The sequence below is a fragment of the Mytilus trossulus genome, chromosome 5, assembly GCF_036588685.1.
Source record: "Mytilus trossulus isolate FHL-02 chromosome 5, PNRI_Mtr1.1.1.hap1, whole genome shotgun sequence".
In the NCBI taxonomy this organism is placed as follows: Eukaryota; Metazoa; Mollusca; class Bivalvia; order Mytilida; family Mytilidae; genus Mytilus; species Mytilus trossulus.
In genome coordinates, this window is record NC_086377.1 from 15682435 (window position 1) to 15710066 (window position 27632).

General features: G+C 32.7%; 3 protein-coding genes across 6 annotated transcripts; 1 reads left to right on the forward strand and 2 right to left on the reverse strand.

Moving 5' to 3' along the window:
• Window positions 1–276: 276 nt before the first annotated feature.
• LOC134718581 (zinc finger protein 345-like) lies at window positions 277–10869 on the reverse strand. Its single transcript, XM_063581193.1, has 2 exons — window positions 10724–10869; window positions 277–5158 (listed from the first exon to the last, which is right to left on the reverse strand). The coding sequence occupies exon 2, from the start codon at window positions 5097–5099 to the stop codon at window positions 4257–4259; it is 843 nt and encodes a 280-aa protein (XP_063437263.1). The 5' UTR covers window positions 5100–5158; window positions 10724–10869; the 3' UTR covers window positions 277–4256.
• Window positions 10870–15220: 4351 nt separating this feature from the next.
• LOC134718582 (zinc finger protein 239-like) lies at window positions 15221–19228 on the reverse strand. 4 transcript variants are annotated; one of them, XM_063581195.1, is made up of 2 exons: window positions 19152–19228; window positions 15221–16686 (listed from the first exon to the last, which is right to left on the reverse strand). In XM_063581195.1, exon 2 carries the CDS (start codon window positions 16323–16325, stop codon window positions 15615–15617), a length of 711 nt encoding a protein of 236 aa, XP_063437265.1. In that variant the 5' UTR covers window positions 16326–16686; window positions 19152–19228; the 3' UTR covers window positions 15221–15614. The 4 variants fall into 4 exon arrangements, with proteins under 4 accessions (XP_063437265.1, XP_063437266.1, XP_063437264.1 ...); XM_063581196.1 differs by having other exon boundaries at window positions 19083–19185; XM_063581194.1 differs by having other exon boundaries at window positions 19072–19185.
• A 1642-nt stretch (window positions 19229–20870) lies between these two features.
• LOC134719446 (uncharacterized) lies at window positions 20871–27463 on the forward strand. The gene is made up of 5 exons (XM_063582441.1): window positions 20871–20989; window positions 21282–21403; window positions 24179–24258; window positions 25673–25787; window positions 27312–27463. Exons 2-5 carry the CDS (start codon window positions 21283–21285, stop codon window positions 27452–27454), a joined length of 459 nt encoding a protein of 152 aa, XP_063438511.1. The 5' UTR covers window positions 20871–20989; window position 21282; the 3' UTR covers window positions 27455–27463.
• The last annotated feature ends 169 nt before the right edge of the window (window positions 27464–27632 follow it).

Sequence of the window (27632 nt, forward strand, 5' to 3'; positions counted from 1 at the left end):
ATTACTAAAAACTTGACTAAGGTACAAGGTATTGAGGAAAATAAAACAAATTTGTCATTGAACAAGTTACCATGACAAAAAATCATAATTTGCATATTTTCAAAAATTTGCGATTTTCCTCGTTTTTCAGCATATTTTTGTATCTTTTGTCCCTCTTTTTTTTTTTTAGGTATACTGTAGAATGAAAAGGTATGTGCCCACATAAGACATGTAAAACACAACATTATCATGATTATATTTAGCGAGATTATATAAATAGTTATAATAAAGCTGCTGTTAAATTATTTTATTGTTTCTTAGCTGCACAAGATGGAAATAAAGATAAAAAACTGCATAAATCATATATTTTTCATCGTTTTTGTGAAAATAACTACATATCATGTAGGATGAAAAATTTTGTCCTGCATTTTTTTAGCTGTAATCTCTGTCCTGCCTTTTTATTTTTCACTCTGTTCGGTCCTGCATTTTTCTTTTAGTTTATCCCGACTTTTTTTCACCTAAATTGTCGTTTTTTGATGGCGTCCGTAAAATTTTTACGAAGGGATGATTTCAACTTCACCATTTGGAACTCGTGGTTTAGTAGCTTCCTTGTGAGCTGTAACCCTCTATCAAGAAAATCATGATAGGAAATGCAAGCACGGGAATATCGTATCAATTTAAAGTTTGGTTCTCGCATTCAGGATACTTTTCATGTGACTAGCTTCCTGCTGGCTTTCACTAGTCCCATTCATTTACAATAGAAAACTGAATGTTCTCAAGAGCCTGTATCGCTCCCATGACTCTACTTCATTGTACTTGGCTTTTAGAAATCATATAAAAGATAGCAAGAGTGCACACACTGAAATGTCTCGCCTTCTTTACTAATCCTTGATACTATCTTGATACACCTAAATATAAAGCTTTATAACAACTGTCATAAAAAAATCAACATTAACCAAGAAAATGAACCATTGATCAATGAACCATGAAAATGAGGTCAAGGTCAGATGAACCATGCCAGGCAGACATGTACAGCTAACAATTCTTCAATACAACAAATATAGTTGACTTATTGCTTATAAATAAAGAAAAACAGACCAAAACACAAACACTTAAAACTTAGCAATGGACCGTGAACATGAGGTCATGGTCAAATAAAACCTGCGTAACCGACATATAGATCATAAAATATTTCAATACACCAAATATAGTTGACCTAATGCATAAAGTATTAGAAAAATAGACCAAAACTAAAAAACTTAACTTTGACCACTGAACCATGAAAATAAGGTAAAGGTCAGATGACACCTGTCAGCTAGACATGTACACCTTACAATCATTCCATACACCAATTATAGTAGACCTATTGCATATAGTATAAGAAAAACAGACCAAAACATAAAAACTTACCTATAACCACTGAACCATGAAAATGAGGTCAAGGTCAGATGACACCTGCCAGTTGGACATGTACACCTTACAGTCCTTCCATACACTGAATATACTAGCCCTATTGCTTATAGTATCTGAGATATGGACTTGACCACGAAAACTTAACCTGGTTCACTGGTCCATGAAATGAGGTCGAGGTCAAGTGAAAACGGTCTGACAGGCATGTGGACCTTGCAAGGTACACAAATACCAAATATAGTCATCCAATTACTTATAATAAGAGAGAATTTAACATTACACAAAATCTGAACTTTTTTTTCAAGTAGTCACTGAACCATGAAAATGAGGTCAAGGACATTGGACATGTGACTGACGGAAACTTTGTAACATGAGGCATCTATATATACAAAGTATGAAGCATCCTGGTCTCCTACCTTCTAAAATATAAAGCTTTTAAGAAGTGAGCTAACACCGCCGCCGCCGCCGGGACACTATCCCTATGTCAAGCTTTCTGCAACAAAAGTTGCAGGCTCGACAAAAATCATAACTGATACTTAAATAATGATTGAGGCAAAATTTGGTTCAATACTAGTATTGCATTCCACTCTGTGGTTCTCTAAAAGAAGACATTTGTATGTATTTCTCAAAGGGTCCTATGTTAAACTAAGTCCCCCGATGCCCATCATGGCAGCCATATTGGGTGATGGATAGGCTACAAACTTACAACACTTGGATAGCACCTTATTAAGAACATTCATGCTATGTTTGGTTTCTTTCCATTCAGTGGTTCTCTAGACGAAAAGATTTGTGTATGCATTTCCAATAGGATCTTATGTTATAATACGTATCCCGCTGGCGGGAATCTTGGATGATGGATCAGCTACAAAGAAACAACATTTGTTCAACACCTCATAAGGAACAAGCATGCTATGTTTGGTTTTATTCAATTCTGCGGTTCTCTGTTAACTTAGACAGTTTATACAAGTATTTCCAAAAGGGTCCTATGTTAAACTTAGTCCCCCACGATGGCCATCTTGGATGATAGATCAGATTCAAACTACCAATATTTGGTCAACACCTCAGAAGGAACATTCATGCTATGTTTGGTTTTATTCCAGTCAATGGTTCTCTAAAAGAAGACATTTGTATGTACTTCCCATAGGGTACTATGTTGAACTAAGTCCCTCGCTGGCTACAGAGTAACAACAATTGGTCAGCACCTCATAAGGAAGATTCAGTGGTTCTCTAGAAGAAGTTTAAAATATAAAAAGTGAATGACGACGATGAGGAAAACGACGACGGATGCCGAAGTGCCAAGTGATTTAAAAAAAGAATTAAAAAAAAAGAAGAACCTATATAAATGTATAAATCTGTCTCCCTCTAAAAATTGTGAACAAAGATTACACTAAATGTGTGTATATATATACATAATGCATGGATAAAATGAACGTATAAGACTTAGATGAATCCACAGAGTGGTTTCTAACATATGTATCTTTGCTATGATTCTGGCTAAAACCTTTTTAACCTCGTCACATTTATAAGGTTTATCACCCATATTTGTTCTTATTTGCCTTTGCAAGTTCCCATTTTCACCAAACTCACTTCCCAATACACTGCATTTATTATGTTTATCACCAGTATGTGTTCATGTGTCTCTGCAAGCCTATCATCTGATGAATGTTCATCACATTTATGATGTGTATAACCCGTGTGTGTTCTCATATGCCTTTGTCAGTTCCCATTTTCACCAGTGTGTGTTCTCATATGCCTTTGTCAGTTCCCATATTCACCAGTATGTGTTCTCAAATGCCTTTGTCAGTTCGCATTTTCACCAGTATGTGTTCTCAAATGTCTTTGTCAGTTCCCATTTCCACCAGTATGTGTTCTCAAATGTCTTTGTCAGTTCCCATTTTCACCAGTGTTTGTTCTTAAATGCCTTTGTCAGTTCCTATATTCACCAGTGTTTGTTCTGAAATGCCTTTGTCAGTTCCCATTTTCACCAGTGTTTGTTCTGAAATGCCTTTGTCAGTTCCCATTTTCACCAGTATGTGTTCTCAAATGTCTTTGTCAGTTCACATTTTTACCAGTGTTTGTATTGAAATGCCTTTGTCAGTTCCCATTGTCACCAGTGTTTGTTCTGAAATGCCTTTGTCAGTTCCCATTTTCACCAGTATGTGTTTTCATATGCCTTTGTCAGTTCCCATTTTCACCAGTGTGTGTTCTCATATGCCTTTGTTAGTTCCCATTTTCACCAGTGTTTGTTCTGAAATGCCTTTGTCAGTTCCCATTTTCACCAGTATGTGTTCTGAAATGTCTTTGTCAGTTCCCATTTTCACCAGTGTGTTTTCGTATGCCTTTGTCAGTTACCATATTCACCAGTGTATTTTCTCATATGCCTTTGTCAGTTCCGATTTTCACCAGCATGTGTTTTCTCATATGCCTTTGTCAGTTCCCATTTTCACCAGTGTGTGTTTTCGTATGCCTTTGTCAGTTCCCATTTTCACCAGTATGTGTTCTGAAATGCCTTTGTCAGTTCCCATTTTCACCAGTTTGTGTTCTCAAATGCCTTTGTCAGTTCCCATTTTCACCAGTATGTGTTCTAAATTGCCTTTGTCAGTTCCCATTTTCACCAGTATGTGTTTATGTGTCTCTGTAAGTCAATCCTTTGAATGTATTGTCCATCACATTTATAAGGTTTATCTAATGTTTCTCCATGTCTCACTATTTTTAATGAATTGTTTATCACAAGTGTCACATTTATGAGGGTAATCGACAGTGTGTGCTTCATGTGTCTCTCTCTGTAAGTTCCAACCACAAAAGACCATATTCCACATTTATACATTATAAAGGTTTGTTTGGAGAATACCTTCCACATGCATACATTATAAAGGCTGGTTTGGAGAATGCACAAAAAAATGTTGTATTAAGCTCTGTTCCTTACTAAACTCTTGACCACATTCTCCACATTTATAAGGTTTATATTCAGTGTGTATATACTCATGTCTCTCTAAGTTTGGAATAGTACTGAACACTTTACCACATACTGTACACTCATGGGGTTTGTCCCAAGGTTCACTAGTATGTATTTTCATGTGCTTCGTTAGTTGGTTACTTGAAATAAATTCTTTATCGCATTCTGTACATTTATGTGGTTTTTCCCCAGTATGTAATCGCATGTGCTCCTTCACTTGAGTTCTCCTAGTAAAACCTCTACCGCATAATGTACATTCATAGGGTTTCTCACCCGTATGTACTCTCATGTGCTTCTGCAAGGGATTACTCAAACTAAACCTTTTACCACATACCATACATTCATGGGGCTTTTCCCCAGTATGTATTTTCATGTGCCTATTTAAGTAATTTCTCACACTAAACTTCTTACCGCAGACTGTACACTCATGTGTTTTTTCATCAGTATGTAATCTCATATGATCCCTCAAGTAACCACTCACACCAAACCTTTTATCGCATACCGTACATTCATAAGGTTTTTCACCATTATGTATTTTCCCATGTTTTTGTAAACTCTGACTTGTACCAAATCCTTTACCACATACTGTACATTCATGGAGTTTTTCACTAAATGTGTCCGCCATTTTTACCATACATTCATAGGGTTTTTCAACAGTATTTATTTTCATATGATTTTGTAAAATCTGACTCGTACCAAACCCTTTACCGCATACTGTACAGTCATGGAGTTTATCACTAAATGTGTCCGACATTTTTTTCTTCGTTTTCTTTGTGAACTGACGTCCTTTGTTTTATCAGGTTGGCCTGCAATCTGAATAAGAGAAGAAAATGATAAAATTGTGAGAAGCACTATGCTGCCAAAAGAATATTTTCAATCAGTATGGCATTTGTCAGCTCAGTACATCATGTTACAGAAACAGTCTTTTTTAAGTATAGAAACACATGTACATGTATGTCATGTATGTCATTTATGTAAAATATTGGGGTACATGTAAAATGCAAAACAAAATAGAAACTAAACAGAACAAAACCAAACCAAACGAAAGGAATTGGCACAAAACAATACAAAATAAATCAATAGAGCATAAACTAAAACGTCTCTCCTTGTTCATGTTGTTTAATATTAACCATTGGCTAATACCATAATTTCATAACTGAAATGCAACCTGAAACACGACAACAAAGAAAGAACCTTTGTTACATGTAACTCCCTTGGATAGGAATATCATCTGAAATAGATTTTTTTCTGCACAACCTGCCAAAAAATGAATTTGACAACAAACAAGTACTTATTTTTTTAGCAACGTGACAGAAAACACAGACAGACATTGAATCCTTCCATACACCAAATATAAATATTATTTTTCTAGACCTATTGCTTATAGCATCAGATATATGAACTTGACAATGAAAACTTAACCTTCTGCGCTTCCTACAAAATGTACTTCAATCAACGCTTTTACACCCCAAAAAAGTTACAAAATGTTGCATTCAATTCTTAAATAAACATGTTAAAATATATTCTTTATTTTTAGCCTCATTTTCAGTCGTTGCTTTCTATACAAAATAACTTGTTTTATACCATTGTATACGAATGCATCAAACAATCAACGAAAACTCATATAATTGATGTCTCAACAATTTGATTTAAACTTCGATTGAAATCAGTCTTGAAAGCCTGTCCTAAGTCAGGAGCCTGTAATTCAGTGGTTGTCGTTTGTTTATGTGTTACATTTTTGCTTTCGTTCATTTTTTTACATAAATAAGGTCGTTAGTTTTCTCGTTTGAATTGTTTTATATTGTCTTATCGGGGCCTTTTATAGCTGACTATGTGGTATGGGCTTTGCTCATTGTGGAAGGCTGTACGGTGACCTTTAGCTGTTAATGTTTGTGTCATTTTGGTCTTTTGTGGATAGTTGTCTCATTGGCAATCATACCACATCTTCTTTTTTATATTGTTCGTTATAATTTTGAATTAGATGAAATATTCACGGTTTAAAAATACAAAATAGTTTATTGGCACAAAACTATTACAATAATTGGCAACACAATATATTGTTAAAAATCGTCTTTATTTCATTTCAAGTAATAACCAGATGCTCCACAGGGCGTAGCTTTATACGACCGCAGAGGTCGAACCCTGAACGGTTGGGGCAAGTATGGACACAACATTCAAGCTGGATTCAGCTCTAAATTTGGATTGTGATTAAATAGTTGACACAGCATAGGTTTCTGACACAGGATGAATGTGTTCTAATGAAATTAAAATTTTTGTTTTCTCTTAGAGCAATTCACTATGCTGTTGAATATTATTCCTCTCAAAAAAATGTTTGAAGAAATTTTCTTTTTATTTATGAAATTTCAAATGAGAAAATTGAACCCAATTTTTTTAATCACATCCCCCTTTCCCTTATTCCAAAACTAATCTCAATTAAAATTTCTAATGGAGTTTGCAACAATTACTACTTATTTAAATACATCATAAAATATTAAGATGTAAAAAAAACTGCTTGTTATCACTGAATGGTAAAGATTATTTTAATTTATCAGTTAGTAGTAAAAAGTGGATATACATTGTATATTGTATATATAACAAAGATTTAAGTTGATTCTGGACAAAGAAAGATAACTCCAATTAAAAAAATTCTTACAATTAGATATTTCTTGCTTACTATTCTGGACAAAGAAAGATAACTCTAATTAAAAACAAAATTGTTATTTCACAATATTTTGCAATAAGATATTTTTTGCCATTGCGCAATACTGTGCAATTGAAAAGACTTGCTATTGCATAAAACTTAATATAATAATTTTAGATCCTGATTTGGACCAACTTGAAAACTGGGCCCATAATCAAAAATCTAAGTACATGTTTGGATTCAGCATATCAAAGAACCCCAAGATTTCAATTTTTGTTAAAATCAAACTAAGTTTAATTTTGGACCCTTTGGACTTTAATGTAGACCAATTTGAAAACAAGACCAAAAATGAGGAATCTACATACACAGTTAGATTTGGCATATCAAAGAACCCCATTTATTCAATTTTTGATGAAATCAAACAAAGTTTAATTTTGGACCCCGATTTGGACCAACTTGAAAACTGGGCCGATAATCAAGAATCTATGTACAATTTTAGATTCAGCATATCAAAGAACCCAACCAAGTAATTTTTTGTCAAAATGAAACGAAGTTTCATTTTGGACCCTTTGGACCTTAATGTAGACCAAATTGAAAACGGGACCAAAAGTTAAAAATCTACATACACAGTTAGATTCGGCATATCAAAGAACCCCAATTATTCAATTTTGATGAAATCAAACAAAGTTTAATTTTGGACCATTTGGGCCCCTTATTCCTAAACTGTTGGGACCAAAACTCCCAAAATCATTACCAACCGTCCTTTTATGGTCATAAACATTGTGTTTAAATTTCATTATTTTCTATTTACTTAAACTAAAGTTATTGTGCGAAAAAACCAAGAATAATGCTTATTTGGGCCCTTTTTTGGCCCCTAATTCCTACACTGTTGAAACCAAAACTCCCAAAATCAATCCCAACCTTTCTTTTGTGGTCATAAACCTTGTGTCAAAATTTCATAGATTTCTATTAAGTTAAACTAAAGTTATAGTGCAAAAACCAAGAAAATGCTTATTTGGAACCTTTTTGGCCCCTAATTCCTAAAATGTTGGGACCAAAACTCCCGAAATCAATACCAACCTTCCTTTTGTGGTCATAAACCTTGTGATAAAACTTTATAGATTTATATTCACTTTTACTAAAGTTAGAGTGCGAAAACTAAAAGTATTCGGACGACGACGACAACGACACAGACGACGACGCCAACGTGATAGCAATATACGACGAAATTTTTTTCAAAATTTGCGGTCGTATAAAAAAATTAAATCCCTTATTCATGATATTTTAACTTAATTTTAATTTTATTTTTTTTAATTCTAATTCTTTCTCTCTCAATACACAACAATATTTTACATTTATCGATCCTCTATAAACACAAATATATCTGTTCAGGTAAAATTTTATTCTTATCAAGCTGGTACAGACATGACAGATTGATTTACGACCTTTCACTTGGATATTGCACAGGTTAATATCACAGGGGTATTTTGAAAAGTAATTGATTAAATTAAATTACATGTCATCAGATTTTTGGTTGATTAATGATTACAATGATTACTCGAAAAATTGTAATCAATTACAGTTGATTAACAATTACAATTACAATTACCCCAACTCTGAGCAATCCCAACCTTTCTTTTGTGGTCATAAACCTTTGTGTTAAAATTTCATAGATTTCTCTTTACTTATACTAAAGTTATAGTGCGAAAACCAAAAGTCTTTGGATGAAGACGACAACACCAATGTGATACCAATATAGGACCAAAAATTTTTTAATTTTTGCGGTCGTATAATTTTTTTTTTAATCCTATGTATAATACAAGTAGGGAGAATGATCTCTGGGTGAACAGAACCAGGACCAACATGTAATCGGAACGAATGGATTTGATAACAAAATATATCTTGTTTGAGTACAACCAACAGAACAAGGGAGTGTGTTTTCACCACAGACTGTATTATCACATGATTATTAGATTTGCATTTTATCTGTTTATAAAGTAATTTTACTCTGTTGTATATTTCAGTAGTTTAAATATATTTTTTAAAGGACGTTGTAACGGTCAAGTGATTGTTTACTCTAAACACGTGTGTGTGTTTATATCAAGCACATGGTGTGTGTTTAAATGTTCTATTTGATTGGATGGCATATACCTGTATTGCCGGTTTTACGGGTATATGCCCTCATGATTTTCTTGAAAAGCATGATTAAGTATTACTTAAGGGGGTAGGTTGAGAAAATTAAGTTATTTGAAGTTTGCCTATAGTTCAACGTAGCAGCATTCGTTATTATGTTTACCCCCCCCCCCCCCCCCCCCCCCCCCCCCCCCCCCCCCCCTTTTATGAGATGATTATCGTTAATGGGAGTATATGCATATATTACATTATATTAATATGATTTTTTCCTCTTTTGTAGATAGTTTTTGATAGTGTTACTGTTACTGTATATAACTGTGCTATTGTATGATTGGACTGGTGGTAGTGTGCCTGAATTTAAAGTGAAGGACTTTAGTTTGAGAATGAAATTGAATGCAAACTTTAAGTTAATATTAAAGGCTGCTACAGCTGTAGGCACTAGGCACACTTATCCTATTTATGTGTTGTTTTATTTATTAAATAATTTATATTCGTTTGAGTTGGCGAATTAAAATATAAATGTAATTTGTGTAGTTCTGTAGTGTAGTATATTTAGAGTGTTCTATCTATCTTCATATTTCCGCACTCAGTCACAAATTTGACTATGACATGTCGTTGCATGCGTGGCTTATTTACAATTTAACAGAAATAAATTTGCAGTAATCATGGTAATATTACGTTACATTGCATTGGTGCTTTGAAAAAATAAATAACGTAAAAATATAACAGTGATTTAATATTTTTTTTGTGGATTGTTATCCTATGTTTATCCTGTGTTTAGAAGTATTCTGCGGTGTTCTGTGGTATTCTCAATTTTTCGGTTTTCTTAGGTAAATAAACAGGTCAGGAATAACCACCAATTGGTGGATTATACCTCAATTGATGTATAATCCACCAATTGAGGTATATTGGTATAGACCAATTGATGTATAATGCAAGTTTTTGGTAATTAAATGCTAGTGTGAGATAGGAGCATGATTTTGCAACTTGCAACCTATTTTATGACCCTTATTGAGTCCTATAAAAGTTTCAGTTTTGTCAAAGCCTGCTGCATCTCTTGAGAATGCATGTGAACAACAATTCTTTTGTTAGAACATTTGTACTATTGACCATGATTGACTTTTGATAATGAAAGTTAAGTGTTAACAAAGAGCTCCATTCACCTGTGGAGTTGTACTCATGATCACATGACTGCAGACAGTAATGATGTCCATTGATAGGTGATTACAGGTAAATTTGCCAATCAAGAATTAACAAGATAACAATAGAAGAAACTTCAAATACAATTATTGATTAAATGCAATATGTTATGTCACTTTACTAAACTAGGAGTGTTTGACAAGATTTCATACCATAATATGGTTTTAACAAAACAATGCTCCATTTTGGTGGAATAATTTGTTTTGAAAAACAAAGAATTATCCACCAATTGGTCTATAGCATTATATGTCAATTGGTGGTTATTCCTGACCTGATAAAGTTTTTAGCAATGTTATTGTCTTGCCCTTGGTTTTAATCCTACAATTTTCGGTTTTAAACCAATAAAATATCTTATCTTATCCATGATTTTCCCATCAATTCATTACACATGAGTATATTCTTACCAAATAAATAAGCTTCGATACGTTATAAACCTTGATAATCCAATCTTCATTCGCAAAATCACTGTTTTCCGATATTGATCACGATGTCAATATCTAGGATGTTCCAGTTTTTGTTTGTAAGACAAGTCGCCCCACACCAAATCGCCCCATTCTTGCTAACATCAATACTAAAGAATACACGGTGTCGCTCATGCGTGATTGACAAAAACATTTTTTTTTTATATAAATATAAATTCATATTTTAAGGGTTTGTATATATAATAAACAGATTGTGATTAAAAATACAAGTTGTATCAGGAACATAATATATTATATATAACGACGTTATATACTGTTCCCAGGTTTTCATGATTGATGTAGTACAACACTTGTTCGACAAGGATTTGTCACAGTATAGTTAGACTATACAAATCCTTGATTTGTTTAATATTTTAGGGTAGAGAGAAAAGCTGATATAAGCGCAAGCAGAGGCGGATTTAAGGGGGGGGGGGGGGCAGGGACCCCCCCCTTTTTGGGGAAAAAGTTGGTTAATTGCTTTTATAGGGAATCACTGAAGCGTGAACGGAGCGGTGTCCCTCTTAAGCAGTCAGTGGGCCCCCACTTATGAAAATTCCTGGATCAGAATTTTTTTCTGAGACAAGTGCCTGAGGGTACCCCTCTCCTTTTTGGGAAAAAAAGGTTGGTTGCTTTTATAGGGAATCACTGAAGCGGAACGGAGCGGGGTCCCTGTTAGGCAGTCAGTGGTCTCCCACTTATGAAAATTCCTGGATCCGCCACTGGCAAGGATATTAACTGATCTCTAAATCTGTCAATTGTCTAGGTGATTTAAAAAATAACCGCCTTTGGTGTAGCAAATTCAATCGTATAATTGTCCATTTGTATTTGTCCTGGAAGTTTGGATATATTTGTATTATCCGTGTATTACGGTGTTTTGTCGAGACTGCGACTTTTGTTGCAAAAAGCTCAACGTAGGGATAGTGAATCGATGGCGGTGTTAGTTTACTTCTTTATTTCATTATTTATTTTGGAAAATTGAAGACCATATGATTCTTCATACTTTGTAACAGATCATGCCTCATGTTATGTAGTTTCCATCAGTCACATGTTCGTGGTCCTTGACCTCATTTTCATGGTTAAAGGTGACTTACTTGAAAAAGTTAAGATTTTTTTGAAATGTTAATTCTGTCTTTTTATACTAATATTGGCCGGATAACTATATTTAGTATGTGTTTACCTTGCAATGTCCTCATGCCCGTCAGACAGTTTTCACTTGACTTCAACCTCATTTCATAGATCGGTGCACAAGCTTGATATTTGGTGGTCAAGTCCATATCTTAAGACATTATTAGACATTTATTCTTATACATTATATATACATTTATTCTTATAAACATATTCTTATACTGTATGTAATAAGTTAACTATATTTGGTGTATGAAAATATTGTAAGGTGTGCATGATATATGTCATCTGGCCTTGACCTCAATTTCCTGGTTCATTGCATTGGTCAAAATTAAGTTTTTGGAGTTTTTTTTTTTTTTTAATACTATGTGCAATAGGTCAACTATGATATTTGATGTTTGATAATATTTGATGATCTATATGTCAGTCGCACGTACAGGTTTTATTTGACCGTGACCTCATTTTCACGGTTCATTGTTCAGTGTTTGTGTCTGTTTTTCTTAAGCAATATGTCAACTATATTTGTTGTATGGAAGAATTGTTAACTGAACATGTCTGCCTTGCACGATTCATCTGACCTTGACCTCATTTTCATGGTTCATTGGTCAATGATTAGTTTTCTTGGTTAATGTCAAGTTTATGTGACAGATGTAATAAAGCTTTATAATTAGGACCATCAACATAATACATGTACAAATGATAAGTAAATAAGGCGAGATATTTCGGCATGTCCACTCTTGTGTCACAAGTTGTTTTGTTGTCTGTTTGCTTAAGCATAGTTAGATAGAAAGATAAGATAAGAAGTATAAAATTACTAATCAAGGGCCAACACAGCGGCACATAGAGAATACAAGTATAAGGAAAAAGAACATTGATACATCAAAGAAAATCGATACATAGAATGTAAAGACACAATTATTATAGATAAAAAAAACTGTAAAAAAGAATATGCGTTAGAAGGGCCCGGTTACAAAAGTGAGACAACAGATTCCAGAGGGACAGTCAAACCGTATAAATTGAGTGTGAAAACTGACAGGCAACGCCATGACTATTAACAGAAAAAGACAAACAGAAAAATAACAGAAAGCTAAAGATTAAGCAACACGAACCACACCAAAAACACTAGTGTTTTACGTGTGGGTTTTTAATAATAAATAAGTCTGTTTTTTAAACACCTCTCAGTAGTGGTGGCCATTTCAACTGATTGAGCATGTTTGTGAAACTGCTCGTGTAAGGAGTCCGTGTTATTGAATGGCATTGCACACAGTCGTATTTTTCTCCGTCTATGTCGTCTTTACACTAAATCCATTGGATGTTGGATGTGTACTTATTGATAGTTTAGTCTTAGATGCATGCTTTTTGTGAAAAGTTGGTAGTGGATTTAAACTAACTGTCAGTAACTGCTAGTAGTACTCTCGTGTATGTACTTAGTGTCTCAGTTTTGTACCTAGACACGTTCACTTGTATTTGTAGTATTCGTAATTTTGTCCATATTATCATGTTTTATATGAGATGAGCCTTTTTTCAACTGATTTTTATAGTTCGTTCTTTTGTTGTACTGTTACACAACTGTCCCCGGTTAGGGGAGGGTTGGGATCCCGCTATATTCTGCATACTGTTTTACATGTATGTGTCTGTCCCAACTGGTCAGGAGCCTGCTATTCAGTGGTTGTCGTTTGTTTATGTGATACATATTTAATGTTTTGTTGTTCCTTTTTTTTGTATATAAAATAGGACATTGTTTTTCTCGTTTGAATTGTTTAACAATGTCATTTCTGGGCCTTTTATAGCTGACTATGTGGTATGGACTTTGCTCATTATTGATGGCTGTACTGTGACCTATAGCTTTTAATTTTTGTGTCATTTGGTCTCTTGTGAAGAGTTGTCTCATTGTCTATCCTACCATATCTTCTTTTCTTTGACACTACGTTTTATTAAAGTAAATTATGACTCTGTTATTTGAATAAATATCATGATGGATTAATGGTTATTATGGTTAACTTATTGTTCAGTGGCAAATATTACAAGAAACAAGGATTCCAGCTTGTTAATATAATGAAAACATATTATTAGGTAATCTAGAGTTGAATTTAAGGTTTGTGTGTCGTTTGGTTTTATATCAGGGGGCCTTTCCCTTCTTTGGAAAGAATTCATGACAAAATTGTGTTTGGTGACGGTGATGTGTTTGTATATATCTCATGCCACTGAACATTCTTGCTGTTTACAATTATCTCTTTCTATAATGAACTTGGCCCAGTAGTTTCAGAGGAAAATATTTTGTAAAAGCTTACAAAAATTTACGAAAAAACTGACATTGTAGGGCATTACAGTCAAGTGACACTTTTGATCATTTGACTTATTTGTCGATCTTATTTTGGTGAACAATTTTGCTGTTTACAGTTCATCTCTATCTATTATATAATAATATTCAAGATAATTAACAAAAACTGCAAAATTTCCTAAAAATTACGAATTCAACATTGATCAAGAACAGCAACCAAACAACATGAACAAAGGGTTGTCTGATCGATGCAACTTAAAATTTCAGGGTGGATACATCTTGACCTGATGAACATGTTTACCACATCATTTTTATGTTATAGATGCTTTAGTTTCAGCATGTTTAGAGATAAAAACCAAAATCTGTAATTAATCCACATGTTCTCTTTTAAGCTGTGGTGGCCATCTTGGTTGATGGGCAAGGTCATCAGATGCATTTTGTTAAAACTAAATTACACTAAGAATGCTGCAGGCCAAGTTTGGTTTAGCTTGGTCATGTTGGCTCAGTTGTTTCAGACAGAGACTTTTGTAAAAGTAAACCAGACTACTAATGACGGCCCACTAACGACAGACACTATGTGATAAGAAAAGCTCACTTGCCCTTTTGTGTCGGTGAACTAAAAATAGAGATACATGTTTCTCTAATTCTATGGACATTTATCCCTTTTCGAACTCATTGTATAAAAAAAATTAATCAACGTGTGGTTGCTGGTGATCTCAGAAGATCATTGGATGATTTTAAGGGTCATGACCTTTTTGGCTGACTGGATGAACCAAAATTTGATAACAGGTGTTAATGAAATTGACAACTTCGTGCAATGTGAAAGGCACTCGAAGGGGATTTTCGGTAAACAAAAAAAGAAAATGTCTTTTTAATCATTAGAGAAACAGATTCTTACATAGTTACTCGTGGATTATCGGATTTATTCAATCTCGATAGTTAAATTATAAATTTTAAAGTACTCGCCGAGGCGGCTCGAACTTTAAAATTGATAATTTAACTATCTCGATTGGATAAATCCGATAATCCACTGGTATCAATGTAAGAATCTATATATATTATTAAACAATTGTTGACTTTAGAAATCATTTGATCATGACATTGATTTATCAAACTATAAAATAACATGTATATTAAAACATTGATAAACATAATAAAGTTAGGGAGTTACCATTTGTTTTATGGGGGGCTAGGATGAAAAATTTTGTCCTGCATTTTTTTTAGTTGTAATCTCTGTTCTGCCTTTTTATTTTTCACTCTATCCGGTCCTGCTTTTTTTTTTAAAGTTTTAATAAAAGGCTAATAACTAGCTACATGACTTGTGTGTGTCTCTCCGTTATAAATGAATGTGACTGACATCTTTTTAAAACTATACAAAAATGTACATGTATACATAACATACATAATATGATAATACTCATTGTTTTATTAATCACCCGTGTGTGTTCGTACATGTTTATCTCTGCTAGTACTTTGAGTAAACCATTTCCCGCACACATCACATTTATAAGGTTTATCTCCAGTATGGGATCTCATATGTTTCTGTAGGTCATTACTTTGAATGAATTCTTTTTCACATTTATCACATTTGTGTGGTTTATCACCAGTGTGTGTTCTTATGTGCCTTTGTAAATTCCCATTATCACCAAATCCTCTTCCACATACACTACATTTATAAGGTTTATCACCAGTGTGTGTATTGATGTGTCTTTTAAGGTGCATATCCCGACTAAACTCTTTTCCACAGTCCCCACATTTATACGGTTTATCTCCAGTGTGTATTTTCCCATGTCTTTTTAAATTGTGACTCGAACTAAACGCTTTACCACATACTTTACACTCGTGGGGTTTATCACCAGTGTGTATTCGCATGTGCCCCTTTAAGTGCTGACTCATAGTAAATTTTGTACCACATACATCACATTTATGAGGTTTATCACCAGTGTGTGTTCTCATGTGTTTCTCTATGTCACACTTTTGTAAAAATTCTTTATCACATTCGTCACATTTAAAAGGTTTATCACCTGTGTGTGTTCTCATGTGTCTTTGTAAGTGACCTCTCTGACCAAACCTTTTACCACAAACTTCACACATAAAAGATAAATCCTCGCTGTGTGCTCTTTTATGTTTCTCAGACATGATATTGACTTATAAAACCTTTACAGCGTATATCACTTTAAAAACCTTAAATCCAGTATGTGTTCTCTTAGATTTTCTCTAACATATCACATCCAGGACCTTATATATATATATACAGTATGTGTTCTCTTATGTGTTCTCTAATTTTCAACAATATGCATTCACCACAATTTACTTATGATTATTTCGAAAGTATGAAATCTTGCGTGATCTTGAATAAAGTGATCTATAGTCTACAATATGGTCTTATACATGTATCATGTATATATATGGAGCATCTGTATTTAGGTGTTAAACTTTTTCTTTAGGTTCTATGTGAATTTTCTTCCCTGCATTTTGGTTTCTCCAACAGGCTTGCATTCTGAATAAGAAAAGATAATCATTAAAATTTGAAAAGTACCACGATTTGTGCAAAAGTTGAGATGCAAGTGCAACATAAAACTTTGTGTTGAACCATGGAAGTAATATTTAAAAGGAATAACATCGACTATAATTAGCATGTATAAACGGCCTGCAGAGCCCTGTACTAAATTCATATGATTTTAGTGAATTGCTTTAAATATAAAAAAAGTACGTAGAATTCATAGTAGATTCAGACTTTAACATAAGATTCCAACAAATATATTAAATGATCTATTTGAGTATTAAAATTTAGTCCCTTTTTATTTAAAATTACAATCCATTGAAAAATGAAGCACAAGGCTGATGTGCTTTTGACCAGTTTTTCTTATTCTACATGTTCTATGTCGATTATTTGTTTTATTTTCAAAATTCAAGTGTACGCCCGGGGTTTTTGACGTAAACGTAGCTACGCGCATGGATTAGGACAATTTAATGAGGGTAGTAAAAGGGATGCCTGCACGGAAAAAATGTGAAATAAGACATAATTTCACTTTGAACATGAAATAAGACATAATTTCACTTTGATCGTGAAATAAGACATAATTTCACTTTGAACGTGAAATAAGACATAATTTCACTTTGAACGTGAAATAAGACATACTGTAACTTTGAACGTGAAATAAGACATATAATCATGATAATTTCACTTTGAACGTGAAATAAGACATAATTTCACTTTGAATGTGAAATAAGACATTTATATATAATTATTATTTCACTTTGAACATGAAATAAGACATAATTTCACTTTGAAAGTGAAATAAGACATAATTTCACTTTGAAAGTGAAATAAGACATAATTTCACTTTGAAAGTGAAATAAGACATAATTTAAATTTGAACGTGAAATAATTTTTGTCGTGAACATTGTACGAAAAATAAAGACTTTGAAGTGAAACTTTTGTGACTGAGTCACATTCTTCTTGTACAAATATAGTGAAATAAAAAACACTAATCATGTTGCATGAAAATAACCCTTTTTCGCCCTCTTTAATCTCTTCAAACAATGTCAAAGCATTTATAGTAAATTTTCAAACGGGACTTAAATTTGATGGACCTGGATTCGTAGAACTTCAATTAACAATGATTTATGTCCCAAAATTTGTGTCAATCTAATTTTACGGAGTACAGTTGGGAAAATGATTTAAAAATAGAAGTAGGTCATTGAAGGTCTTGGAAGAAATTGATCAATAATTTTTGAATATTTCTGAAAATATATTTCACCAAAAGAGCATTTATACTATAACATGTACAAATGTATAAAGAGCATATGATTTACACTGTCATGACTGTCAAAGGTATAAATATAAAAAAAAAGATGATGTGGTATGATTGCCAATGAGACAACTACATGTATCCACAAGCATGGCAAGAGACCAAAAATGACACAGAAATCAACAACTAGGCTATTATATATAGGTCACTGTATGGCCTTCAACAATGAACAAAGTCCATTCCACATAGTCAGCTATAAAAAGCCCTGAAGTGACAATGTAAAACAATTCAAACAAGAAAACTAACGGCCTTATTTATGTACAAAAAATGATTTAAATTAAATAAGTTAGTATTTACATGATAAATATATGCTAAAATTTCTATCTGTTGATAAATATTCATCCTTAAAGTTGAAAGCAAAAAGATGTTGCAAATTTCAGCCAACGAAAAATATAAATAACCAAAAGAAAATGCAAATAAAATCAAACATTTGTCAAATGAGATGAATTTGCCACATTATTACAAATGATAATCTATAATTAAAATTCATTCACTTTGTTATGTATATCAATATTCTATGTGTATTAGCTGCGTAACCGTAGCTCTTAGGTCCCTATGTTAGTTTTTAATATTTGCTGAACCATCATGACCATAGATGGTCCACAAAATAGAAAATAAATTAAAAAAAGGACCATAATTAACATGATTAATGTAACAGTTCAGTTACTGAGTTAGCTGTATTATGAACATGTATGATCTATCATAATGTATAGTTGTATGATTATCATGTATTTTATGTGGAACCTAAATATATTATTGTATCTCCTCTCTGTATCTGAGACCAATGAAATGTATCAATTGTCACTATTTACATGATTTAAGTCTATACACATTCTTGGTGAGACTAGTATTGAGACTACTAAATAGACTAGTGTCTCCTGGTGTCTCAGTAGTTATCCTCGCCTGTTCAACAGCTGTTCAATGAAGTGTTTTAGGTGTCAGACCACCAATTACTCCCTCCAATTTAGAACGTATGTAAAAGCTGTTCTTTGAAGTGTAATTTTTCGTTTATAGATCATGGATATTAAAGACAACCCATTAATTCAGAAACCAAGAGACTATATTCTCACCATATTATTACGTTTTAATGCGTCGCATAACTGTTACAGAATATTTATGAAAAGAATATTAACGGAAAAAGTGGACTCACAAAAATGGAAAAACACATCAGGTTAATATCTAGGTCGTTCCGGTTGGAATGAAGACAACTCGGACCAAAAATAAAACTCGTACCATTCCAAATCGATCTTCTGTGAGTGTTTGTAATTTATCGTTCTAGAGTTATGCCCTTTTTTCTAATACGTTGTTTATAAATAATTGACATATGATATTGTGGAATAATTATTAAATTATTAAATTATCGCCTGTACAGAAAAGCACAGGTTTTTCCAAATAAATTTTGACAGACAACGTAAAGTTATATTTGATTTATTAATTGGTAAATATTTGATGTATTTATGTTATTTGTGTTTAACGCCATTTTCAGCACTATTTCGTAAGGGTCACATTATTGGTGGATGCAGACAGGGTGTTCGTAGAGAAATACAGATCTTCCAATATCGGCTGAAAACTGACAATCAAATTCAATCCTTGTCAATTAAAATTTCTTATACCACAGGTCGGCCACCGAGGCTATTGCATAGTGTGTGTGCAATGACACGTTTGGTTGTTTTATTTTCTAGGGAGATCGATGCTTCAATCATTCTTCATATACAAGCAATTGGCGACCGACTGTCACATTTGATACATTCTGGACTTTAACAAATTTTAGTTTGTGTGGGACCAGGTTTTTTGTTAAAAAGTTAAACTAATTTTATCATACGGCTTGTAGAGCTTGATATATATAGATTATAAAATGACATTTTTCATATCAGACCTTTATATATGTCATGATCTGTTGTCATGATAGCAGCCCAGTTTTATGAATTATTATTGAGGGGGGTCGGAGGGGCCCTGATCCCAATATTTCAGGCTTAAAAACCTGAAAACCCGAGGTCCCGATTTAAATAAAAATTAAATCCCGACATCCCTAAATACGAAAAAAGAATTCCCGGATCCCGAAAGGATTAATCCTGAAATCAACGAGTTTTAAAACACCCGATCCCGACGTTCCGACCCCCCTCCCCCTCATTATTAACCTTGATAACAACAGACCGAAAGTATCGTGTCAAAATCTTGAAAACATAAGACAAACAAGTATAAGTCTTGGAAAATACAGCTATCAATTATTGAAGCAGTCTGCTTTACAAGACCTCATGCAAATTGTCAAATACAGTATGCAAATAAAGTTAGTGTATATATCAAAGAGACAGAAGATATAGAAGGAAAACAAGTCTTAGCTCAAACTGACAACTCACTAAAACCGGGGTATCACAGGTACTCCGGAAGGGTTAGAATATACCGATCCTTACGTGACACCCTTCAAATATTGGAATCTAGCAGACACAGGATTCAAATAGACACTAGGAGTAGACATTTACAATCAACGGTGACGGTTTCTACAGTGACGTTGACAGACATTTGATTTAATTGATTTCATGTTGTTTGCTTATATAAATACGCAAATATTGACAATAATTTTATAAAGGAGACTTCTTGTACTAATTTGTCTGTATTACTCATCTGACCTATTGTCCAAATTCGTATTATTAAAAGTCAATCTGTCATCATATGAAAATTGGGATTATTGATTAAAACTATTGAATGTTTTAAGTTTGGTACATGTATTACAGTCCCTATTATAATCACGTCATTTAAATTTGATACCTTTTAAGTTTATCAGATGAATCTTATAATTGTAAGCAGATTTATCAATGCAAATATACACCATCTGTATTTGAAATATTTATAATTGTTTTACCCTTTGTATAGCATGGCGTGTAGGTGTGAGTTCGTCAATACTTATCATAATAGGTGCTCCATTTATAAGTTGATTCGTTAGGGCACAGGCACACTAATCTTCAACTCTTTAGGAATTAAGGACAAAACGTGAGTAGCTTCTCGAAATTTTATCACCTAAAATGCATATAAAGCGTTTGTTTTAATGTTCAACCACATACTTATATATAGAAACACATTTTTATATATGTTGACTGCTGTTTTTTTTTTTTTTACGAATTTCTGTTGTTGTCAATTTTTTTTCGACTTACGTTTTTTTTTATTATTCCTATTTATTTTGTGTGAAGGTATCAGTTTTCGCTAAATTGGTCTTCCTGAAATACGGATGATAAAATAATTTTAGCCGCCAATTGTACATTCGTAGTTATTCTATATTTTGTAGAATGAAAATGTACTCGCTATCAGTGTTCTTGTTAGTGATCATCACTACTGTAGTAGTATCAGAAGCATGCGACTGTACAAAAACATCATTGAAAACAGTGCTTAAAGACAACGACTCATTTTGTAAGTAGGTCTACATGATACTATTTACCCGTTTTTCAGACACAGTCTTGTGTTCACTGTGAAATGTTAAATTTCGTAATTTTTCGTGATTAATTTTCAAATTCATTGTCATGGTGAATTCTCCTTTCCATTTTAAAAATATTTTTCCCTTTGAGTAAAATTAAGAATGGAAATGGGGGAGAACAGAAAAGAACAGAAAACAGCCGATGGCCACCCATTGAGTACCTTCATCTCATATATTCCAGTAAACTTGATTTATTATATAAGAATACTATTCTATGTTGTGATGTTATGCTATTGTTTCAGAAAAAGGGAGAAGGTTTGGATCCATTAAAACGTTTAATCCCGCTGCAAATGTTTGCACCTGTCCTAAGTCAGGAATTTGATGTACAGTAGTTGTCGTTTGTTTATGTAATATATACGTGTTTCTCGTTTCTCGTTTTGTTTATATAGATTAGACCGTTTGTTGTCCCGTTTGAATGGTTTAACACTAGTAATTTTGGGGCCCTTTATAGCTTATTGTTCGGTGTGAGCCAAGGCTCCGTGTTGAAGGCCGTACTTTAACCTATAATGGTTTAATTTTTAAATTGTTATTTGGAAGGAGAGTTGTCTCATTGGCACTCACACCACATCTTCCTATATCTATATTCAGATGAAAAAAGTTTCTGCATATCTATAAAAAAAAAAAAAAAAAAAAAAAAAATTAAGCTTTTTTCAAATTGACGTCGGAAGATGATGAAAACCTACAAAATATGACAACCGTTGAGATATAATTTTCTTTATATTGTCGACTTCCCATTTTGAATATATACCCTGTTGGCCTAACTGCTCATATTTACCTTAACCTTAACCTCTTGATAATACGTGCTTACTTTTGTCAAATTGATTTAAATTTTTTCCTAAATCATGATAAAAGGATATTATTAAGGTATGAAACTGACTTTGTCGTTTCAAAAGTTATTCGATGTACTTATGTTTGATTGATAGTTACACTGAGACTGTGTAAATTAACTTGACTTAATGGGGAGATAACACTTTGTGTACAATCATGTTTATGTTTCACAATTTATATGAGCTATCATCCAACCTTTCAAATAGTCCAGTCAATCTAGCATAAATTTGACCCTAACCTAAAAGTAATTGCAACAGAAGATTTTTAAGTTTTAATCTTTAGCATTATACCCCAAATATACACAGAAAAAAGTCCCATAAAATCTAACTTGAGGAAGACTAAAAAAATCACCATTTAAAATTCCTATGTAGATTTGTATTGAAAAGGGAGATAACTCTTGCAAAAAAGGCAGAAATATCAATAAAAATTGATACAAAATTATAACTTTACCGCTTCTATCCATCAGAATGTATTGATTTTTGATTTTTTAGGGGTCTTTACAGTATAATAAACAACTTTTAAGGTGTTTTCATATATTTTATCAAGCTTTAATCTAGATTTCGTTATTCAATAGTTGACCATTTATTGAATTTTTCAACATGTCAAGGTAAAGAATCTCAAATTTAATAAAAATAATTAAGCATGTATTTTTCTTTTTGTGGTTTAAAGTTTCTTTAGATAGGTAAGTTGCTGAAATAATATACTATACAGATATAAACATTACCAAATTTTCACATTATTTTTTCAAAATGGTTACAAATATATATAAGCTTCAAATTTGCAAATTCTTTAATGAAAAATGCATGAAAAAAATAAAACTACCCATACCATTTTGGTTTTGTACATTTCATGAGCAGAAGATTATATATTTCAGTCAAATACAAACTTATAACCCCATCAAAGTATCATACTGTACATACCTTTCAAGAAAAACAACAAAAAACTGACCAAAAAAGACTCATTTTTGTAAGAGTTATCTCCCCTTCCAATGTTAATTTCCATAGGAAATTAAAAGTGCTGATTTTGAGTTTTCCTCAATTTAGATTTTATGGGACTTTTTTCTGTGTATATAAAGGGCATACTGCTATAGATTAGAACTAAAACATTTTCTGTTGCAATTAGTTTTAGGTTAAATCTTAGTTTGACTGGACTAAAACGTTTGTTCTAATATGACGTCCTTATTACGCTTTGTTAACAAAGCCATGTTCTAATTCGAATAGAACATAGGCTGCACGTGATTGACGTCACAATTGAAATTGCAACGTCAGATGAATTTTGAACAACGCCAGAGATCAAAATGGACATTTTTTATGGTATTGCTCGCTAGTAAATTAAATAAAAAACATTCTAAAAGTCAGTTTAAATGTTTTTGTTCTTTTTTTGTTGATAAACTGTTGCTTTTTCTATAACGTTTTTGTTCATCAAACAAAATGGCGACATTTCGAGCGTGTACTGTAGGTCCGCTTCGAAGTACAAAAGTTCAAAATATTCCTATTAGAATCGAAATAATTCTATCATGCCATGCTCTATGCTCATTTTAACATGGGTAGGCATTATATTTGTAAACATTTAATACCTCGCTATCGCTCGGTATTAAGATATTAACAAATATAATGCCTACCCATGTTAAAATGAGCATAGAGCATGGCATGAAAGAATTATTTCTTAATTAAATACGAATGGAACCACAATTTTTAGAAACCAAACACTGGAAACTTATCAGATAGAATACCAGCTTATCAGATCAGCACGAAGCACAAAAGAATAGCAGCTTATCAGGTCAGCACAAAAGTCAAGATAGACCAAGACCAAGACGCAACATGTCAGATTAAGAGTACTCGCAGTTACAGTTCCTTAATTTTCTTTTCTTTTTCTTTTTCTAGTAATCAAAGGAAAAGTTCTGAACTCTGCAGAATGGTTTACAGGATTGAATATTGATTTTGATATCGAACAAGACTATAAAGTGAGTATTTCATGCAGTCGTTGTTTTTTTATTTTTTTATTTTTTTTTTTTATCAAAGCAACTTTAAAAAAAATACTTCATTGTAAATAATTGTTTCTACCAGCTTCAATGGGTAATTTATGATTAGTCGTTCTAAATCTGCAAAATTCTACAAGATTTTTGTTATCTAAAATATCTAAATAAGCTTCAGAACTAAAACTATCTTTAAATACTTTGTAATTTATGGCTTTTGGTGATTCTTCTAACAGTAAATGCCAATTCTGTTCAAATTGATCTTTAAGGTTTCTACTAACTGTAAGACGTAGCCAATTCAAATTAATAAAAGTTTGTGAATTCCAAATATATGTTAAGCCACATTCATTCAAAATATTTTTTATGTTATCTAACCATAAAAATTTATCTCCATTTACAAATGACAATTGAAAACATAAGTTATAGACTAAGTGATAGTCCACCGTCAGAAGTATCATGACAACCGAATACTCGAAAGCCAATGGAATATAAAAGAGCCGACACAGTTGAAGAGCTATTTGAATATAGCATTTGTCCATGTTGTATTTTTTTGTCCTATTTCTATAGAATTCTAATAGAAAAGAAAGAATATATATATATATATATATATATATATACATGGTATTCGTCCTGGTCACACAATCAGTCTATGGATAGCACCAAACACAAAACGAAAAGCAAAACAATGCTTCTATGGCTGTTCTTCATCTTAAAGTCACAGCGAGACTTTCAACAACGAGGAACAAATATTTGGGCTATTTTTTTCTTCTGTTTACATTTTGTATTTTGCACTCATTCCCCATTATTCTCTGTTCTACAGACCCTCTTGTATTGGGTTCTTGTCTCGATGATTTACACGTGTACAAAATTGGCATATACACAATTTTTTTTCAAATGAAGAATAACCGGTACAATTTAAAAGGAACTGTCAGATATTTGATGAAAATATTCATATTTTAAAACAATAAATCAAATAGGATGAACAGCCTATAGGTTAATGCTACGGTACTAACATGATATATAAAATGTACTTATATAAATCATTAAGAAACTAACTAGATCCAAAGTCCTTCTGGCACATCTATTTAAGGTCAATTTTACTAAATCAAGTGAATACCGAAGCACTGACCTATGACCCCCTCACCAATTGATGGCCCAATCAACAAATTTGATTTATTGTCTATAAAAGAAAACAGGTATATGGATACCCCATATTGAAGTAGTTAATACAGTCTCCGACTTTCCAATTTCTGTGTTTCAGGGTCTCTGATAAATGTAACTTCCAGAAAAGTTCGCCAGAATTGGGAACAGTATATCTGAAATTAATTTATATGTTCCTAGTCGAACTCACCAAAGTAAAGGTGTCATTTTCATCATTTAAGTTTTTGTTACTGATTTTCAGAACAACATGAAAGATATAAATGGTACTCCTCGTAAACAAGTCGTTTTATTGTCACCAGTTATTCAGATGCATTGTGGCATAAGTCTCGAAGTTAACAAATGTTATCTGATATCGGGTAGGTATACAACCTAAAAACATTTATTATGTATTTTGACAAAAATAACATCTAATATTGGAATATTTGTGTTGTGGTAGTCAGTTTGACAAAATATATACTTGATCTGACATTCATCAAAACGAGAAACAAATAGGAGTTAAGAGTGAAATTCCGTAACAGATATATGTTAAGTGAAATGTTAGTGACCCGATGTCTGTTCCATCTGTAATATATATCTATGCCAACTTGTGATCTGATTCAATGTAGGCTAACAAAACCGAGAAGCATGCATGGACACAAGGTGGAAGATTTTTGCGCATGTCCCAAGTCAGAAGCCTCTGGTCTTTGTTAGTCTTGTATTATTTTAATTTTAGTTTCTTGTGTACAATTTGGAAATTAGTATGGCGTTCATTATCACTGAACTAGTATATATTTGTTTAGGGGCCAGCTGAAGGACGCCTCCGGGTGCGGGAATTTCTCGTTACATTGAAGACCTGTTGATGACCTTCTGCTAGTTTTTTTTTCTATGGTCGGGTTGTTGTCTCTTTGATACATTCCCCATTTCCATTCTCAATTTTATAAATAAAATACAGAGCGGTTTGGGGATAGTTTAGTGAATTTAAACATCAGAATCGCCAACTAAGTTAGGTTGTTCCAGTATTTACTTTAACAAGACTAGACGACGCACGAGAAATCGCGGTACAATTAAGCAAGTGTTGAAACAAACAGTTTTTTTTTCATTTTCGAGGGCAGTAAATCGACTGAGAATGTGCCAATCGATTACGGTCTATGAATTTAGATATTTTCTCAAAACACTTAGTTTTCTGTGGAATAAAAAATGTTATTTCAAAAATAACGACTTAGCTTAATTAACTCGTTATAACAACTTAGCTTAGTCGTTATAACGACTTAGCTAATTTAACTCGTTATAACAACTTAGCTTACTCGTTATAACGACTTAGCTAAGTCGTTTAAACAACTTAGCTAAGTTGTTGAAACGAGATAGGTAAGTTGTTTAAACGACTTAGAAATGTCGTTATAACGAGTAAGCTAAGTTGTTATAACTAGTTAAATTAGCTAAGTCGTTATAACAAGTTAGCTAAGTTGTGTAAACAAGTTAGCTAAGTCGTTTAAACGAGTTAGTTTGGTTGTTTAAATAAGTAAGCCAAGTCTTTGAAACAAGTTAGCTAAGTTGTTATAACAAGATAAATATGATAACTCGTTATAACAACTTAGCTAAGTTGTTTAAAAAAGTAAGTTAAGTCGTTAAAACAAGTTAGCTAAGTTGTTATAACAAGATAAATATGTTAAGTCGTTTTAAAAAGTTAGCTAAGTTGTTATAACAAGGTAAATATGCTAAGTCGTTATAACCACTTAGCTCAGTCGTTTTAAAAAGTTAGCTAAATCGTTATAACGACTTAAAAATAAAACTCTACCCTGACACTAAGCGGCTTTCGGACATAGCAGTGTATGAGCATACATCGTTCACGTTGACTTTGTCATCGACATCTTTGCCTTTATACAACTGTATTTATTTTGTAGGTAAACTTCAGCGTGAGACACATGACATTTATTACAGAGTGAACTCTTGTGAGCTTCTGGTGGAATGTAAGAAAGCCAGAAAACTGAAGAGAATGGAGAAAAAAGTTAAAATTTACCAGGCTTTAGCTAAGCTAGCAGGTTGAAATATAGTTGTGGACCAAATGAATAAAAATTATTAATTTATGTTATTGTTAATTGATATACATTGTAAATCAAATCTACATCCACACATTCAAGTACAAATATGAATAGTTTTGTTACGTCTTAAGTTTTTATGCGATGCTTTGTGTTTATTGGTTTTATCCTTTTTTCGTTTTTTTT